The sequence below is a fragment of the Budorcas taxicolor genome, chromosome 3, assembly GCF_023091745.1.
Source record: "Budorcas taxicolor isolate Tak-1 chromosome 3, Takin1.1, whole genome shotgun sequence".
Taxonomy (NCBI): Eukaryota; Metazoa; Chordata; class Mammalia; order Artiodactyla; family Bovidae; genus Budorcas; species Budorcas taxicolor.
In genome coordinates, this window is record NC_068912.1 from 99,207,170 (window position 1) to 99,226,506 (window position 19,337).

At 41.2% G+C, this 19,337-nt stretch overlaps 1 protein-coding gene across 1 annotated transcript in view; it reads right to left on the reverse strand.

Moving 5' to 3' along the window:
- The window catches only part of LOC128045296 (cytochrome P450 4X1), a 50,558-nt gene extending 32,721 nt beyond the window's left edge, over nucleotides 1–17,837 (reverse strand). The window contains exon 1 of the mRNA XM_052637793.1: nucleotides 17,649–17,837. Within this exon, the coding sequence (XP_052493753.1) occupies nucleotides 17,649–17,837 (189 nt within the window). The remainder of the gene's footprint in view (nucleotides 1–17,648) is intronic.
- Nucleotides 17,838–19,337: the final 1,500 nt, after the last annotated feature.

Below are 19,337 nucleotides of genomic sequence, written 5' to 3' on the forward strand. Positions count from 1 at the left end.
CCTAGTTGGTTCTTTATAGTCAACAGATCTTTGAATCAGTTTATTTAGCATCTAATATATGTGTGCATTCAACAGTTTTTTTAAAAAATTTAAGTATAGTCGATTTACAATAGTGTATTAATTTCTGCTCTTTAGCCAAGTGACTCAGTTATATAAGCATATACTTTCTTTTTTCTGTTCTTTTCCATTATAGTTCACCTTAGGATACTGAATATCGTTCCCTGTGCTATACAGCAGTACCCTGCTGCCTATGCATTCTGTACGTAATAGTTTGCATGCACTAAACTAAACCCAAACTCCCAGTCCATTCCTCTCTGACAGCAAACACAAGTCTGTTCTCTATGTCTGAGTCTGTTTCTGTTTCATAGATAGGTTCATTTGTGTCATACTTTAGCTTCTACATACGAGTGATTTCATATTTTATTGTCTTTCTCTTTCTGACTTACTTCACTTAGTATTGTGACAAGGAAGAACAAAATCTGGCTCCGTATTGGATCTGTTTCTTTTACTTTAACCTTTGCTTTCCATTGCTTTTGTTACTATAATCACTAAAAGGATGATATCCATAGCTATGAGCACACATAACACCTGCCTCAGGGAACCCCGCCCTTCTGCCTGAATGTTAAACTAAAGTGCCTTTGTTGAGCTCACAGGGAAACAACCTGACCCCGCACACCTGTGAACAGCTGCAGGAAAGAAGAAATTTACACATCCCCTCCTGCGGCTGGCCAAACTAGGAGATACTTTGCAAGACTTGTGGCCATTTTACTCTACTTCTTCACCTCCTCCCCATCTCTGTTCTATAAAAGAGATAAGTATCCAGGCCTCTGTAAGATGGGACTCTAGAACTCTAGTCTGCCACCTTATTGGACACACAGTTTTTCTACTATTTCTTGCCTCAGTGCGTCGCCTCCTGATTTATTGGCCTGTGGGTGGCAAGCAGACTGAGCTAGGACTCGGTAACAGTATGATAATATCTCATTCCATCCGTGTTGCTGCAAATGGCTTTATTTCATTCTTTTTCTGTGGCTTTACTCCTTGGAAGGAAAGTTATGACCAACGTAGACAGCATATTCAAAAGCAGAGACATTACTTTACCAACAAAGGTCCGTCTAGTCAAGGCTATGGTTTTTCCAGTGGTCATGTATGGATGTGAAATTTGGACTGTGAAGAAAGCTGAGTGCCGAAGAACTGATGCTTTTGAACTGTGGTGTTGGAGAAAACTCTTGAGAGTCCCTTGGACTGCAAGGAGATCCAACTAGTCCATCCTAAAGGAGATCAGTCCTGGGTGTTCTTTGGAAGTACTGATGCTAAAACTGAGACTCCAATACTTTGGCCACCTCATGCGAAGAGTTGACTCATTGGAAAAGACTCTGATGCTGGGAGGAATTGGGGGCAGGAGGAAAAGGGGGCGACAGAGGATGAGATGGCTGTATGGCATCACTGACTCGATGGACATGAGTTTGGGTGAACTCCGGGAGTTGGTGATAGACAGGGGGGCCTGGTGTGCTGCAGTTCATGGGGTCGCAAAGAGTCAGATACGACTGAGTGACTGAACTGAACTGAATATCTTATTATATAATATACCACATATTCTTTATCCATTCATCTGTTGATGAACAGTTAGATTGTTTCCATGTCTTGGCTATTGTGAATACTGCAGCCATGAACACAGGTGTGTATTATCATTTGGGATTATACTTTTGCTCGGATATACACCCAGGAGTGGGATTGCTTGATCCTATGGTAATTCTATTTTTAGTTTTTTGGAGAACCCCCATACTGCTTTTTAAAAATTATTTTTTATTTAATTTTGGCAGTGTTGGGTCTTTGCTGCTGTGTGGGCTTCTCATTACCCTGGCTTCCCTTGCTGTGGAGCATGGGTTCTAGGTGTGAGGGCTTCGGTGGTTGTGGCACAGGGGCTCAGTAGTTGCAGTTCCTGGGCTCTAGAGCACAGGCTCAGTTGCTCTGGGGCATGTCGAATCTTCCCCTGCCCACCCCCACCCCCACACCCCAATACTGTTTTCCACAGTGGCTGCAGCAACTCATATTCTCACCAACAGTATAGGTGGGTTCCCTTTTCTCTATACCCTCTCCAGTAACAAAGTAGCTATTGAACACTTACTATGAGTCAAGAACTGGGTTTATAGTGGTGAGCAAAGACTCTCCTCTCACAGATCCTATATTCTAGAGGGGAGAAGGGGAGTATGGATGAAAAATGTTGCCTGCCATATCAGCAAACAAAGAATGTTGCAGCCATCAAGCCATCAGTCACTACTGCTGCCCCCTCCCCGCCCCTCCTCCCACCCCAACGTGAGCCTGACTATTGGGAACTCAGGATGGGGAAGAACATGATACTAGCTGCAGATAGCTAAGGTGCACATCAAAGGAATAATTTCAATGAATCCAAACACTTGCATTTTCCCATACACAGAAAAGCACTAAACTCCTTATGTTGAGATACTTAGTTTTCTTCATTTTATGATTATTATTATTCTTTTGGCCACACCACACAGCTTGTGAGATCTTAGTTCTCTAACCAGGGATGGAACCCATGCCCCTTGCAGTGGAAATGCAAAGTTCTAATCACTGGCTTGCCAGGGAATTCCCCTGATTTTCTTTAATTAATAGTAATCTTTTTTTTTTTAATTTTTATTTTTACTTTATTTTACTTTACACTACTGTATTGGTTTTGCCATACATGAATCCACCACGGGTGTACATGCGTTCCCAAACATGAACCCTCCCTCCCACCTCCTTCCCCATAACATCTCTCTGGGTCATCCCCGTGCACCAGCCCCAAGCATGCTGTATCCTGCATCGGACATAGACTGGCGATTCGATTCTTACATAATAGTATACATGTTTCAATGCCATTCTCCCAAATCATCCCACCCTCTCCCTCTCCGTTTGAGTCCAAAAGTCCGCTATACACACCTGTGTCTTTTTTGCTGTCTTGCATACAGGGTCATCATTGCCATCTTTCTAAATTCCATATATATGTGTTAGTATACTGTATTGGTGTTTTTCTTTCTGGCTTACTTCACTGTGTATAATCGGCTCCAGTTTCATCCATCTCATCAGAACTGATTCAAATGTATTCTTTTTAATGGCTGAGTAATACTCCATTGTGTATATGTACCACAGCTTTCTTATCCATTCATCTGCTGATGGACATCTAGGTTGTTTCCATGTCCTGGCTATTATAAACAGTGCTGCGATGAACATTGGGGTACATGTGTCTCTTTCAATTCTGGGTCATAAGGCAGTTCTATTTGCAATTTTTTAAGGAATCTCCACACTGTTCTCCATAGTGGCTGTACTAGTTTGCATTCCCACCAACAGTGTAGGAGGGTTCCCTTTTCTCCACACCCTCTCCAGCATTTATTGCTTGCAGATTTTTGGATCACAGCCATTCTGACTGGTGTGAAGTGGTACCTCATTGTGATTTTGATTTGCATTTCTCTGATAATGAGTGATGTTGAGCATCTTTTCATGTGTTTGTTAGCCATCCATAATTAATAGTAATCTTTTGATGTTCCAACTATGTGATCTTTATTGCAGAGCTCCTTCATACCCTGGCTCCTTGCTTACCTTTTTGGAGCAGTCTCTCAGAGCTATGTGGCTTGAAGTCCTCAGAAAGTCCACCAAATTAAACACATGGAACTTATATTTCATTTAACACTTACATAGCACTTACAAAGTGCTAGACATGGTCTCAGTTCTTTTCAAATATCTAATAAGTTTATCTTCTGAAAAAGCCAATAAAATATCAGTAATTATATTACATGTAAATAACCTAATTATTTCCAGTAAAAGACTAAAGATATCAGATTATATTTTTTAAAAGCCTAACTATACTACTGACAATAAACAAATGGGACCTAATTAAACTTAAAAGCTCCTTCACAACAAAGGAAACTATAAGCAAGGTGAAAAGGCAGCCTTCAGAATGGGAGAAAATAATAGCAAATGAAGCAGCTGACAAACAACTAATCTCAAAAATATACAAGCAACTTATGCAGCTCAATTCCAGAAAAATAAACAACCCAATCAAAAAATGGGCCAAAGAACTAAATAGACATTTCTCCAAAGAAGACATACAGATGGCTAACAAACACATGAAAAGATGCTCAACATCACTCATTATCAGAGAAACGCAAATCAAAACCACAATGAGGTACCACTTCACACCAGTCAGAATGGCTGCGATCCAAAAGTCTACAAGCAATAAATGCTGAAGAGTGTGGAGAAAAGGGAACCCTCCTACACTGTTGGTGGGAATGCAAACTAATACAGCCACTATGGAGACCAGTGTGGAGATTCCTTAAAAAACTGGAAATAGAACTGTCTTATGACCCAGCAATCCCACTGCTGGGCATACACACCAAGGAAACCAGAATTGAAAGAGACACATGTACCCCAATGTTCATCGCAGCACTGTTTATAATAGCCAGAACATGGAAGCAACCTAGATGTCCATCAGCAGACAAATGGATAAGAAAGCTGTGGTACATATACACACGGAGTATTACTCAGCCATTGAAAAGAATACATTTGAATCAGTTCTAATGAGGTGGATGAAACTGGAGCCTATTATACACAGTGAAGTAAGCCAGAAAGAAAAATACCAATACAGTATACTAACGCATATATATGGAATTTAGAAAGATGGTAACGGTAACCCTGTATGCGAGACAGCAAAAGAGACACAGATGTATAGAACAGTCTTTTGGACTCTGTGGGAGAGGGCAAGGGTGGGATGATTTGGGAGAATGGCATTGAAACATGTATAATATCATATATGAAATGAATCTCCAGTCCAGGTTTGGTGCACGATACTGGATGCTTGGGGCTGGTGCACTGGGACGACCCAGAGGGATGGTACGGGGAGGGAGGAGGGAGGGTGGTTCAGGATGGGGAACACGTGTATACCTGTGGCAGATTCATGTTGATGTATGGCAAAACCAATACAATGTTGTAAAGTAACCTCCAATTAAAATAAATAAATTTGTATTAAAAAAATAAAAGTTATTCTGTTGTCTGGAAAAAAAATTCAAAAAGTTTTAAAAAAGGATTAAAAAAGTACTATTTCAATACTAGCAAAAAAGTTTACATAGTTACACTAGTATCAGATACAGTAAAATTTAAGACAAGAAGTCTTACTAGATATGAAAAGGGACAATTCTTATATAAAAAGGATTAGTCTACCAGAAGATGTAATAATTCAAAATCTCAAAAGCTTGAAAATTGATAAAACAGAAAAGGACATTAGAACTAAAATGAGAAATAAAGAAGTTCACAATAAGACTGGAAGACTTTACCACAATGCTACTCAAAGTATGATCCATAAACCAGTCCATGATGAGATAATTATAGAAACTGAGCACAGCACTTACAGATTTTTATAGTAATTTAACATTGTTGAAATTTCTTACTTTTTTTTAAAAAATGAAAACAATTGTCTACAACAGATCAGAAAAAAAAAATGGCTCTTCACCACAAATGCTTTGAGAAGCACTATCTTAATATATCATTCTTAAGAGCTGGTAGAACACATCTCTTGGGCCATTTTTAGTTTTCCCAATTTCTGATTGACGGTGCTTTCTCAGTTTTGGTTTGTGGAAGGTGTAGAGGTGAAAATTAAACTCTAATGAGAAACAAAGGAAATGGAAGTCGAGGATGAAAAGTTTAGAAAAAGTTAATCAGGTTAAATTAAAAATAAATATAGATATAGAGCAATAACTTAAAGGCTGGTTCAACCCCAAATCTCTGCTCTCTCTCCATGCAACACCCCCTCAGGTCCCACAACAGATCAGAGCTTTTATTTTCTAGAAAAACTACACCAGAGAGACTCTAAGACTTGAAGAAACCAGACACTGTGGAGGGCAGGGATGAATCATTGGACTAAAAATAGAGGGATTCAGTGAAAGACTGCATAACAAATGATTAGATCCCCAGCTCCCTTCCTTTTTCTGCTCCCAGAATGCCGGAGTCACCTGGCAATCTAAGTCACAGAAAGGTAGGTTCATCGCTAAGAAACTGAAAAATGAACAAATAGGTGCTGACAGGCTGAGTCCTCCAACAGGTTTGCTCTCATGGAAAGTCCTTGCCGTGTACACAAGACTTCAAACATCTTTAGAGCCTCACTCTAGAAAATGAAATGACAGCCAAAGACCATCTCTCATTTTTGGAGATAGCCTCCAAGAAAGGCATAAAGCAAAACTAACAAACAGTGGTAGCCAGCCTCCAAAATGGCCTCCAATCACCCCCCACCTTTTTATACTGTCCCTTCCTATGTTGTACACACATTTGTCAATGTGACTGATTGCTTACAGTAGAAATGATGGAATAAAAGTTTCAAGATTAGGTTATGAAAGACTGCAGTTTCCATCTTAGATTCTCTAATTCTCACTCTTGCTCTCTCATATCTTACTCTGAGGGAAACAAGCGGCCATGTTGAGAGCAGGGTGACTAATCTTTCCAGCTTCCCTGACTGAATGGGTTGCCAGAGGCAAAACCTTCAGAACTAAAATCAGGGGTCAACCAGGAAACCTGGAATGAGTTGGTCACCCTACTTGTGAGCAGTCTTATGGAAAGGTCCATGGGGGAAAGAACTGATGCCTCTGGCTAATAGCCAATGAGAAACTGTGGCCTGTCAACAACTCTGTAAGTGAGCTTAAGAGTGGATTCCCTAGCCCCAGTGGAGCCTTGAGATGACTATAGCCCTAGCCAACCCCATGCAAACTTGGAGGAGACCCTGAGTCTCTCACAGAGAGATTCTCACAAACTTCACAGATTGTGTGAGATAAAACCATATGTTGTTTTTAAGTTGCTAAGCTTGAAGATAATTTGCTAGGCTTTAACAGATAACTAATACACAACAGAAAAAAAAAAAAAACAAACCTGAAAAAGTTAGTACTTCAAAAAAAGATATGTATAGTATTTCAAGATTAGGATTCTGTAACAAAGCAGAATGTGTTAAATTGACTATAGGAATGGCCTCAATTTGTTAAAGCCTCCCTGAATTCAACACTTTGATTGTCAGTTCTCTCGCACTGATTTGGCCATGTGTCTTGCTTTGGGAGAGTAGCAAACATGACTCAGAGACTTGAAAAGCACCTGCACATTGAGGCCTGCTCTCTTGCTATTCTTGAGTCCCTGATACCACGTGGGCAAAGCTAGGCTAACCAGCTGAAGGATAATAAACCAGATGTAAGAGAATGAAGGCACCCAAGAGGACAGTCAGCCTTTAATTTATCTGCCCCAGTAGCTGACTGCAGTTTCATCAGTGAGCCAAACTGAAGTCAATTGAGACTGGCTATAAGAGCAGAACCTCATAGCCTAGCCTAGCTCAAATTGCTGACCCACAGAATCATGAACTAAATAGCTGGCTGTCATCTTAAGCCACTAAGCTTCAGCTTTAGAGTGTTTTTTAAGTTAATTAATTTATTTTTGGCTGTGATGGGTCTTCATTACTGTGTGTGGCTTTTCTCTAGTTGCAGCAAGCAGGGGCTACTCTGTTGTGGATCACAGGCTTCTCATTACTGTGGTTTCTGTGTTGCAGAGCACAGGCTCTAGGATACACAGGCTTCAGTAGTTGTGGCTCGTGGGCTCTAGAGTGCACGCTCAGTAGTTGTGGCACACGTGCTTAGTTGCCCCACAGTGTGAGTATTCTTCCCAGACCAGGGATAGAACCCATGTCCCCTGCATTGGCAGGCAGATTCCCAACCTCTGGGCCACCCAGGGAAGCCCCTTAGGGAGTTCTTTTTTTTTTTATGCATCATAAGGTAATCAATACAATAACAGATGAAGAATAAGACAGAGCTCTTGGAAACCAAAATTATGACAGTCAAAAATTTTCAACGTTTTAGTAGAAATTCTAGGAAGGTAAAATCAAGAAGAAAAGATTAAAAAAATAGATCTAGAAGGTTTATATCCAGCCAATAGGAGTTCCAGAAAGAGAGAAGAGAGAAATTGAGAGAGGTGGGGGATGTGTTGAAATAATTGTAGTAGTCACTGTAAGTGTCCTGTCCCTAATTCATCATCCTTACCACCTAATTATATACCATAATTAGCACCTGCATTTATTAGCCTAAGGGTTTTTCCCCTGGGCATTTGAGCCTGCTTTGATGCTTGCCTATCAAAGAAAAATTAATAACTTAGGAAGTGAAACCTCCTCCTTACCAAGTATTGGCATTATGTATTTCCAAACAAAAGTGAAAGACTTATTCAGTGAAAATTATAAGTCATGTTGAAAGAAATTTTAAAAGGCATGAAGAGCCTCCTGATGAAACTGAAAGAGAAGGGTGAAAAAGTTGGCTTAAAACTCAACATTCAGAAAACTAAGATCATGGCATCCGGTCCCATCACTTCATGGCAAATAGATGGGGAAACAATGGAAACAGTGAGAAACCCAATTTTCTTGGGCTCCAAAATCACTGCAGATGGTGATTGCAGCCATGAAATTAAAAGATGTTAGCTCCTTGGAAGAAAAGTTATGACCAATCTAGACAGCATATTCAAAAGCAGAGACATTACTTTGCCAACAAAGGTCCATCTAGTCAAAGCTATGGTTTTCCCAGTAGTCATGTATGGATATGAGAGTTGGACTATAAAGAAAGCTGAGTGCTGAAGAATTGATGCTTTTGAAGTGTGGTGTTGAAGAAGACTCTTGAGAGTCCTTTGGACTGCAAGGAGATCCAATCAGTCAATCAGTCAGTCAGTCAATCAGTCCTGAATATTCATTGGAAGGACTGATGCTGAAGCTGAAACTCCAATACTTTGGACACCTGATGCAAAGAGATGACCCATTTGAGAAGACCCTGATGTTGGGAAAGAATGAAGGCAGGAGGAGAAGGGGACGACAGAGGATGAGATAGTTTGATGGCATCACCGAGTTGATGGACATGAGCTTGAGTAAGCTCTGGGAGTTGGTCATGGACAGGAAAGCCTGGCATGCTGCAGTCCATGGGGTCGCAAAGAGTAGGACACGACTGAGCAAATGAATTTACCGAGGTGGAAACATATCCCATGTTCATGGATTGGAAGATTTAAGATGTGAATACTACCCAAAGGAATCTACAGATTCAATGCAATCCCTATCAAAATCCCAATGATGTTTTTGCAGAAATAGAAAAATTCTAGAAAATTCATTCTAAAACTCATGTGGGATAACAAAGGATTGTGAGTAGCCCAAACAGTCTTCAATAGGAACAAAGCTGGATGACTCATGTTTTTTGATTTCAAAATTCACTATAAAAGTATACTAATCAAAATAGTATGGTTCTGGTTTAAAAACAGACACATAGACAAATAGAAAAGGATAGAAAGACCAGAAATAAACCCTTCAAAATATGGTTAAATGATTTATGACAAAGGTGCCAGGACCATTACATGGGAAAATGTGCTGGAAAAATTATATATTCACATGCAACAGAATGAAGTTGTATCCTTACCTAAAATACAAAAGATAACCCAAAATAGATCAAAGACTTCAGTTTAGTTCAGTTCAGTCACTCAGTCATGTCCTACTCTTTGCAACCCCATGAACCGCAGCATGCCAGGCCTCCCTGTCCGTCACCAACTCCTGGAGTTTACCCAAAATCATGTTCATTGAGTCAGTGATGCCATCCAACCATCTCATCCTCCGTCATCCCCTTCTCCTCCTGCCCTCAATCTTTCCCAGCATCAGGGTTTTTTCAAATGAGTCAGCTCTTCGCATTGGAGTTTCAACTTCAACATCAGTCCTTCCAATGAATATTAAGGACTGATTTCCTTTAGGATGGACTGGTTGGATCTCCTTGCTGTCCAGGAGATTCTCAAGAGTCTTCTCTTGAAAGAAGACTTAAAACTATAAAATTCTTAAAAGGAAACATAGGACTAAAGCTTCACAACTTTGGATCTGGCAATAATAATCTTGGATATGATATCAAAGGCATAAGCAACAAAAGAAAAAATAAACAAATGGAACTTAATGAAATTAAGAAAATTTTGTACATGAAGAGACAGTATCAACAGAGTAAAAAGGCAACCCAAAGATTGAGAGGCAATATTAGCAAATCATACATTTGGGATTAATAGTTAGAATATATAGAGAACCCTTACAACTCAACAATAGAAAACAACCTGATTCGAAATCAACAAAGGAGTAAATAGACATTTTTCCAAAGAGGAAATGAAGATGGCCAACAGGTACATGGATGCTCAACATGACTAATCATCAGGGAAATGCAAATCAAAACCATAATGAGAGATCAAGCACCACATGCCTACCAGAATAGCTATCATCAAAAAGAACAAATAACAAATGTTGGCAAGGATATGGAGAAACCTGGAGAATCCCCATGGCAAGAGGAGTCTGGTGGGGTCACAAAGTCCATGGGGTCACAAAGAGTCTGTCACGACTGAGCAACTAAGAACACCACAGCACAGTAAACAGTGTACCCTCACATACTGTTGGTGGGAACTGTAAATTAGTGTAGCAATTGTGAAAAACAGTATGGAAGCCTCTCATAAAACGAAAAATACAACTATTGTATGACTTTTCCACTCCTGGGTATATAGCCAAAAAAACCCCAAAACACAAATTCAAAATATACGTGTACTCCGATGTTTGTAGTAACATCATTTACAACAGCTAGGGTATGGAAGCAACTTGTGTCCATCAACAGAAGAATGGATAAAGAAGATGTGATGTGCATATAGATAATGAAGTACTACTCAGCCATAAAAAGATGAAATTTTGCCATTTGAAACAATGCAAATGGACTTGGAGGGCATTAAGCAAAGTGAAATAAGTCGGTCAGAGATAGACAACTATTGTATGATACCATTTAAATGTGGACTCTAAAGAACACAACAAACTAGTGAATAAAACAAAAAAGAAGCAGACTCACAGGTATAGAGAAGAAACTAGTGTTGACCAGTGGGGAGAAAAAAGAGGGGGATGGGAAATATAGGGGTAGGAGGGAAAAAGGGTTATTATGGATTATATGAAATTATATGCATGAAACTTTTTAAAATTGTAAAGCACTACAGATTTTAAAATTGTAAAGCACCCCTTCATGGATCACTGTCTTGTTGTGGTGAAGGGGCTCATGTAACTCGACGAAGCTATGAGCCATGCCATGTAGGGCCACCCAAGGTGGAAGGGTCATAGCAGAAAGTTCTAACAAAACATGATTCACTGGAGGTGGAAATGACAAACCACCTCAATTTACTTGCCATTGAGAACTTCATAAATTGTATATAAAGGACAAAAAGATATAACACCAAAAGATGAGTGTTCCCAGGTCTGAAGGTGTCCAATATGCTACTGGGGAAGAGTGGAGGAGAACTACTAATAGCCTCAAAAAGAATGAAGTGGCTGGGCCGAAGTGGAAACAATGCTCAGTTGTGGATTTGTCTGGTGATGAAAGTAAAATCCGAAAGTAAAATATTGCAAAGAACAATATTGCATAGGAATCTGGAATGTTAGGTAAATTACCATGGATCAAGGTAAATTGGACATGTTCAGGCAGGAGATGGTAAGAATAAACATCGACATCTTAGGAATCAGTGAACTAAAATGGATGGGAATGGGTGAATTTAATTCAGACCATTATATCTATTACTGCAGGCAGGAATCCCATAGAAGAAATGGAATTGATCTCAAATCAACAAAAGAATCCAATGCAGTAGTTGGGTGCAACTTCAAAAATGACAGAATAATCTGGGTTCATTTCCAAGGCAAACCAATCAACATCACAGTAACCCAAGTTTATGCTCCTACCAACGATGCTGAAGAAGCTGATCAGTTCTATGATGACCTAGAAGACCTCCTAGAACTAACACCAAAATAAGATGTTCTATTCATCATTGGCGATTGGAATGCAAAAGTAGAAAGTCAAGAGATACCTGGAATAACAGGCAAGTTTGGCGTTGGAGAACAAAATGAAGCAAGGCAAAGGGTAACTGAATTCTGTCAAGAGAATGCATTGGTCATAGCAAATGTCCTTTTTCAATGACACAAGAGACAACTTTACACTTGAACTTCACCAAATGGCTAATATCAAAATCAAATTGATTACACTCTTTGTAGCTGAAGATGGAGAAGCTGTATACAGTCAGCAAAAACAAGACTTGGAGCTGACTGTAGCTCAGATCATCAGCTTCTCATAGTAGAATTCAGGCTTAAACTTTAAAAAGTGGGGAAAACCACTAGGACAGCCAGGTATGATTTAAATAAAATCCCCTATGAATATACAGTGGAGGTAATGAATAGATTCAAGGGATTAGAACTTGTAAACAGTGTGCTTGAAGAATTATGGATGAAGGTCCATAATTTTGTACAGGAAGCAGTGAACAAAGCCATCTCAAAGATAAAGAAAAGCAAGAAGGCAAAGTGGTTATCTTAGGAGGACTTACAAATAGCTAAAGAAAGAAGAGACGTGAAAAGCGAGGGAGAAAGGGAAAGGTATATCCAATTAAATGCAGATTTCCAAAGAACAACATGGAGGGACAAGAAGGCCTTTTTCAATGAACAGTGTATAAAACTAGAAAAAAAAACAACAGAACGGGAAGACTAGACATGTCTTCAGGAAAACTGGAGATATCAAGAGGACATTTTGCCCAGATGGGCACAATAAAGGACAGAGACGGTAGAGACCTTATAGACACTGAAGAGATCAAGAAGAGGTGGAAAGAATACACAGAAGAGCTGTATAAAAAAGATACAGATGGACTGGGTGACTATTATGGTATAGTCAGCCACCTAGAACCAGACATTCTGGAGAGTAAAGTCAAGTGGGCCTTAGAAAGCTCTGCTGTTAATAAAGCTAGTAGAAGTGATGGAATTCCAGCAGAACTATTCAAAATCCTAAAGGATGATGCCATTACGGTGTTTCATTCAATATGTCAGCAAATCTGGAAGACCTAGCTGTGGCCACAGGACTGGAAAAGGTCAATTCTCATTCCAATTCCCAAGAAGGGTAGTACTAAGGAATGTGCTAACCATCAGACAATTACACTCATCTCCCATGCTAGTAAAGTCATGCTTAAAATCTTGTATACTAGGCTTTAGCATTATGCAAACCAAGAACTTCCAGATGTCCAAGGTGGATTTAGAAAAGGAAGAGGAACCAGAGATCAAATTGCCAACATTTGCTGGATCATAGAGAATGCTAGGGAGTTAAAAAAAAAAATCTACCTCTGTTTCATCGACTATGCCAAAGCCTTTGACTGTGTGGATCATAATAAACTGTGGAAAGCTCTTAAAGAAATGGGAATACCAGACCATCTTACCTGTTTCCTGACAAGCCTATATGCAGTTCAAGAAGCAACCTGTATGCAAAAGCAAACCCTGTATGAAACAATTGATTGGTTCAAGATTGAGAAAGGAATAGAGTAGGGCTGTCTGCTGTCACCCTGTTTGTTTAATCTACATGCTTAGCACATCATGAGAAATGTTGAGCTGGATACGAGCTGGAGTCAAGATAGGCAGGAGAAATATCAACAACTTCAGATATGCGGATGATACCACTCTAATGGCAGAAAGCAAAGAGGAACTAAAGAACCTCTTGATGAGAGTGAAGGATGAGAGTGAAAAAGAGCCAGCTTAAAACTAAATGTTAAAAAAAAAAACACCTAAGATCATGACATCTGGCCCCATTAACTCATGGCAAATAGAAGGGGAAAAGGTGGAAGTAGTGACAGATTTCTTCTAATTGGGCTCTAAAGTCACTGAGGATAGTGACTGCAGCCATGAAGTCAGAAGATGTTTGCTTCTTGGCAAGAAAGCTTTGACAAACCTAGATGGTGTGTTGAAAAGCAGAGACATTACTCTGCTGAGAAAGGTCCTTATAGTCAAGGCTATGGTCTTCCCAGTGGTCATGTACAGTTGTGAGAGCTGGACTGTAAAGAAGACGGAGCACCAAAGAATTGAAGCCTTTGAACTATGGTGCTCGAGAAGACTCCTGAGAGTCCCTTGGACAGCAAGGAGATGAAACTAGTCAATCTTAAGGGAAATCAACCCTGAATACTCATTGGAAGGATGCTGAAGCTGAAACTCCAGTATTTTGTTCATTTGATGTGAACAGCTGATTCACTGGAAAAGTCCCTGATGTTGTGACAGACTGAGGGCAGGAGAAGATGGCGTCAGAGGGTGAGATGGCTGGATGGCATCACCAATGCAATGGACATGAACTTGGGCAAACTTTGGAGATAGTGAGGTGCCGGGAGCCAGTGTGAGGAACTCCACCCTTGGCAAAGGTCATGAGGAAGGAGGCTAGGCATACGCAAAGGCAGGATCGAGCCTCAGGAAACCCCCTGTTCCCGAGCATCTATCCCCCAAACCAGAGTCTGTTTTATGCTCTCACCTATACCTCTGACTTTACAGGGGGCTCTCCCCCATCATCATTTCTCTCGGAGGAGTTAACTTGCAGCTCCAGTTAACAAAAATTCCTGGGCGTGACAAGAGTGTTTCAACTTACAAACTCCTCTGAAAGTTCTTTAGCCTGCCTGAGCAGGTTCGTCCGGCCATGTGTGATTGTTTACAGCCTCCCAACTGTGAGAGGCATGAGATACTTTAAACTTTCTATATGCAGACTCTTTTGAAAAGTTAGAAAATTATTAGTATAGTATAGTGGGTTGATTAGGAACTATATTGGTGAAGGGTTTTTCATTTATTGTGCCAATAGTTACTGCTAATTCCCTGCCCTAGGTGTGACAAGGGTGTCTCAGGTCAAACCTCTCTGCTGGCAAACTAGCTTGTGTGACAGGATTATCCATACTCCTGCCAAACACATGATTGTTTACTACCTCTCAACCATAAATAGCACAGAGAGTTTGGAGTATTTTGAAAGTCTTAATTAGCACAGGGCTTTTCTCATTGTTGAGTCAATGATTGCCGCCAGGCCTCCATATCCTTAGGCACCTGGGAATATATTAATCAATGTATTTGGAATATGGAAAAGAAAATAAAGTAGTTTTTGATGTTAGCAATACTAGACTTTTTGAGTTAATGAATTTTCTCTTTTGTTATAGAGCACTGTACTTTGTTATAAATCAGTGTCCTTGCTATGTAAAAATGTAACTTTATCACTATCTTAAGACTAAATAGATCTTAAGGGGAATGCTAGTGAAGGGTTTTCATTTGTTGAGCCAATATTTGCTGCTAAATCTCCATATTCCTTGCCCTTATAATGACTATAACTAGCGTATAGGAAAAATAAGTATTAACCTTTAAGATTAATCATGTTAAACCTTAGACTAAGTAAATTCCTTTCTTGATTGTAACTCACTACACCCTCACCCTATAGGAATGCAACTTTATTTGGAGGGTGGCGCCTGGTTTAAGAAAAAATCACCCCTGGAAAAAATAAGTTTTCTGGTTGACTGACCGTTATCAGAAAGGGCCATAAAATGTCAACAGGCCTCATGGCCAGAAGATGATGTAAAACCCATAAGACCTTTGTATAATTTTATATGAAGCACCTGATTTTGACAAGGGTCAGGTCTGCTGACCCCATGTGACTCTGTATTCATCCCTATGTATAACAAAAAGTATATAAGCAAACCTGAAAAATAAAGAAATGGGATAAGTTTCTGGAAAGACCAGTTCCCCTGTGTCGTTCTTTCCCCTTCTGGCTGAATTCCCATCTGGTACGTGGGTACTCACCAAGCCTGCTAATTTTGCCTGGGCTTCTAAGATCCGACCGGGGAGGCCTCAGTGCCTCCTCTCCTTCGGGAGAACAGAAAGACGCCTGTGGCCTACATAGGTGGTGATTGGTATTCCACGTAAACCAAGTTATTCAGCCTCTTTTTCTTCACTAATTTTCCTACTACACTATCCGTTTCTAATCTCTCCCTATATCTGTAATTAAATAAGTTTTCTCCTAGGACGCCTACTCCATCTCCCCTTCGAATTACCCTGGATCCACCGGGGCTGGACCCCAGCAGTGAGGGACAGAGAGGCCTGGTGTGTTGCAGTCCGTGGAGTTGCAAAGAGTCAGACACAACTGGGTAACTGAACAACAACAATGGATTATATGAAATCATATGTATGTAACTTCTGAAAATTGTAAAGCACTATAGAATTTAAAGAATCTTTCTTTCAGTAAAACGTTTTAAGTTAAAAAAAAGAACAAAAGACTTAAATAAACATCTCTCCAAGTAAGATATATAAATGGAAATAAGCACATGAAAAGATGTTCAGTGATGCATTAGGGATCATTCGGGAAATGCAAATCAAGATTATGAGATACTACCTCACATCCATTAGGATGGCTGCCATTCAAAAAAAGAACAGAAAATAACAAGTTTTGGCAAGAATTTTGAGAAACTGGAACTCTTGTGCACTACTGGTGAAAATGTAAAATGGTATTGCCACTGTGGAAAACAGTACAGTGTTTCCTCAAAAAACTAAAAATAGAATTACCATAGGATCCAGCAATTCCATTTCTGCACATTTACCCCAAAGAATTGAAAGCAAGGTCTCAAAGAGATATTTGTACACTCATGTTCACAACTGCTAAAATGTGGAAACAACCCAAGGGTCCACCAACGAATGAATGGATAAAGAAAATATGGTATATACATACAATGGGATATTATTCAGCCTTAAAAAGAAAGGAAATTCTGACATGTGCTATGAAATGGATGATGTGATATGATTGGGAATTTGTGTGCCAATGCAGGGGACAAGGGTTTGATCCCTGGTTTGGGAAGATTTCACTTGCTGCAGGGCAACTAAGACCCTGCCACAACTACTGAGCCCACGCGCAGCAACTACTGAAGCCCGCCCGGCCCTAGAGCTCTTAGTTTGTGACAAGAAAAGCCACCGCAATCAGAGGTCTGGGCAGAGTACAACTAGAGAGTAGCCCCTGCTCCCTGCAAATAGAAAAAGCCTATGCACATCAGTGAAGACCCAGCACAGCCAAAAATAAAGAAATAATAAATTAAAAAATTTTTAATTAAAAAAACATGTTATTTAGAGTAACAGACTATTTTTTAGCGATGTATGTGGAAGGCTTTTTAAAACGCGTACATAAATGCAAGAGATGAGCGAAGCAATTTAGACAGACCTGAATTACACCACAGCTTTCTTTTTCCATATTGTCTCTTTAAATATCCCCTCTCTCACTGGTGGTGGTGTAGTCGCTAAGTCGTGTCCGACTCTTGCGACCCCATGGACTGTAGCCCACCAGGCTCCTCTGTCCATGGGATTTTCCAGGCAAGAGTACTGGAGTGGATTGCCATTTCCTTCTCCAGGGGATCTTCCCAACCCAGGAATCGAATTCAGGTCTCCTGCATTGCAGGCAGATTCTTTACCGACTGAGCTGTGAGGGAAGTCCACTCCCACCCCCTAAATATCCCTTCTAGTGGCATGCATTGGAGAAGGAAATGCCAACTCGCGCCAGTGTTTTTGCCTGGAGAATCCCAGGGAAGGTGGAGCCTGCTGAGCTGCCATCTATGGGGTCGCACAGAGTCGGACACTACTGAAGCGACTTAGTAGCAGCAGCAGTAGCAGTGGCTCCAGGGTGTTTCATGGAGTAATGTAAGTGCCGGGAGCCACAGGCTAGGGATGGGAGGAAAAGAAGGAAGCAGCCGCTTCTCTGCGCGATCGGGTTTCCAGCATTCTTCTTCATCCCTGCCTCCGATGTGTCTACCTTTTGATGTCCGTAGAGCCAGTGAGTACGGGGCGAGGGGAAGGGGCGCAGGTCTCGAAGCAGCCTCTGCCTCTGCAGGTAGAGCTTGATGGCCTGCAGCAGCCCTAGGGCCAAACAGAAAGCCAGCGTCAGGTGAAAGGGCCTCGTCCAGTGCGCCTCAAGCCAGAAGGACTCCATCCAGGACTCCATCGCTTTGCGCTGCGAGGATTGCCTTGCCGGAGGGGAGCTTTGTTTAGCAGGCTCTTGCGGGAGGATCCACCCACTCATTCCAGGGCAAAGCCCGCCCACTGTTTCTCTGTGCCCTCCAGCAAGATCCGGGTCCCTCTCCCCGCTTCCTCCTCTCATCGCCCAGGGTGCTAAAGAAGAGCCTTGGGAGGGGCAGTTCCCGCTTAGGGGGAGGAAGCAGGCGCGAGTTCCCGGATTTCTTGCCCTTTATCAATGGATGCAAACCTGCACTCAGGACGACTTCTCATGAAGTGTCATAGTTCATGTGTGACAGTTTTCAGTCACAGAAAATCTGAATTTTAGGTTTTGAAATAATGCCAAAGCTAACGTCGTTGGTTTTCCTCTTTGCCACAAAGCATTTATAAACTGTGCTGAAGAAAAGAACTTGTTCCCCACTGAAATGCTATCAAAACCCACAAGAGTCTGGGGGCTGGTAATGCGTGAGTAGGATAATTAACCTTACATAGGTACCCGTCCAGTGGTGTGCTAGTAGTCTTACAGCTGGTTCTCACTCTGATTACTGGTGCTTGCCCGTGCCCAGCAAGTCCTGTGTCAAGTCTGCCAGCAGAGGACCTGAACACTGAGCTGGGAAGAGATGCAAAGCTGCTACCGTCATGTAGTATTCCCACCATGCAGATTCAGACGGGGCCGGTTACAGGATTTGTGGATCCAGGTGCAAGATGAAAATGTGGGGCTCCTTGTTAAAACTTTATTAAAAATTTCAAGATGATGACAGCAGGGCATTAAACCAAGCACACACCCTTTTGAGTGCAGGGCTTAGATCTCAGGCCCATGAAGCCAGCCCTGGATACAAGAGACATCAGTTCAGTTCAGTCACTCAGTCGTGTCTGACTCTTTGCGACCCCATGGACTGCAGGACACCAGGCTTCCCTGTCCATCACCAGCCCCCAGAGCTTACTCAAACTCATGTCCATTGAGTCAGTGATGCCATCCAACCATCTCATCCTCTGTCATCCCCTTCTCTTCCCGCCTTCAATCATTTCCAGCATCAGGGTCTTTTCGAATGAGTCAGTTCTTTCCATCAGGTGGCCAAAGGATTGGAGTTTCAGCTTCAGCATCAGTCCTTCCAATGGATATGCAGGACTGATTTCCTCTAGGATGGACTGGTTGGATCTCCTTGCAGTCCAAGGGACTCTCAAGAGCCTTCTCCAACACCAGAGTTCAAAAGCATCAGTTCTTCGGTGCTCAGCTTTCTTTTTAGTCCAATTCTCACATCCATAGGTGACTACTGGAAAAACCAAAGCTTTGACTAGACAGGTCTTTGTTGGCAAAGTAATATCTCTGCTTTACAATATGCTGTCTAGGTTGGTCATAACTTTTCTTCCAAGGAACAAGCGTCTTTTAATTTCATGGCTGCAGTGATTTTGGAGCCCCCCCAAAATAGTCTGTCACTGTTTCCATTGTTTCCCCATCTATTTGCCATGAAGTGATAGTACCAGCCAT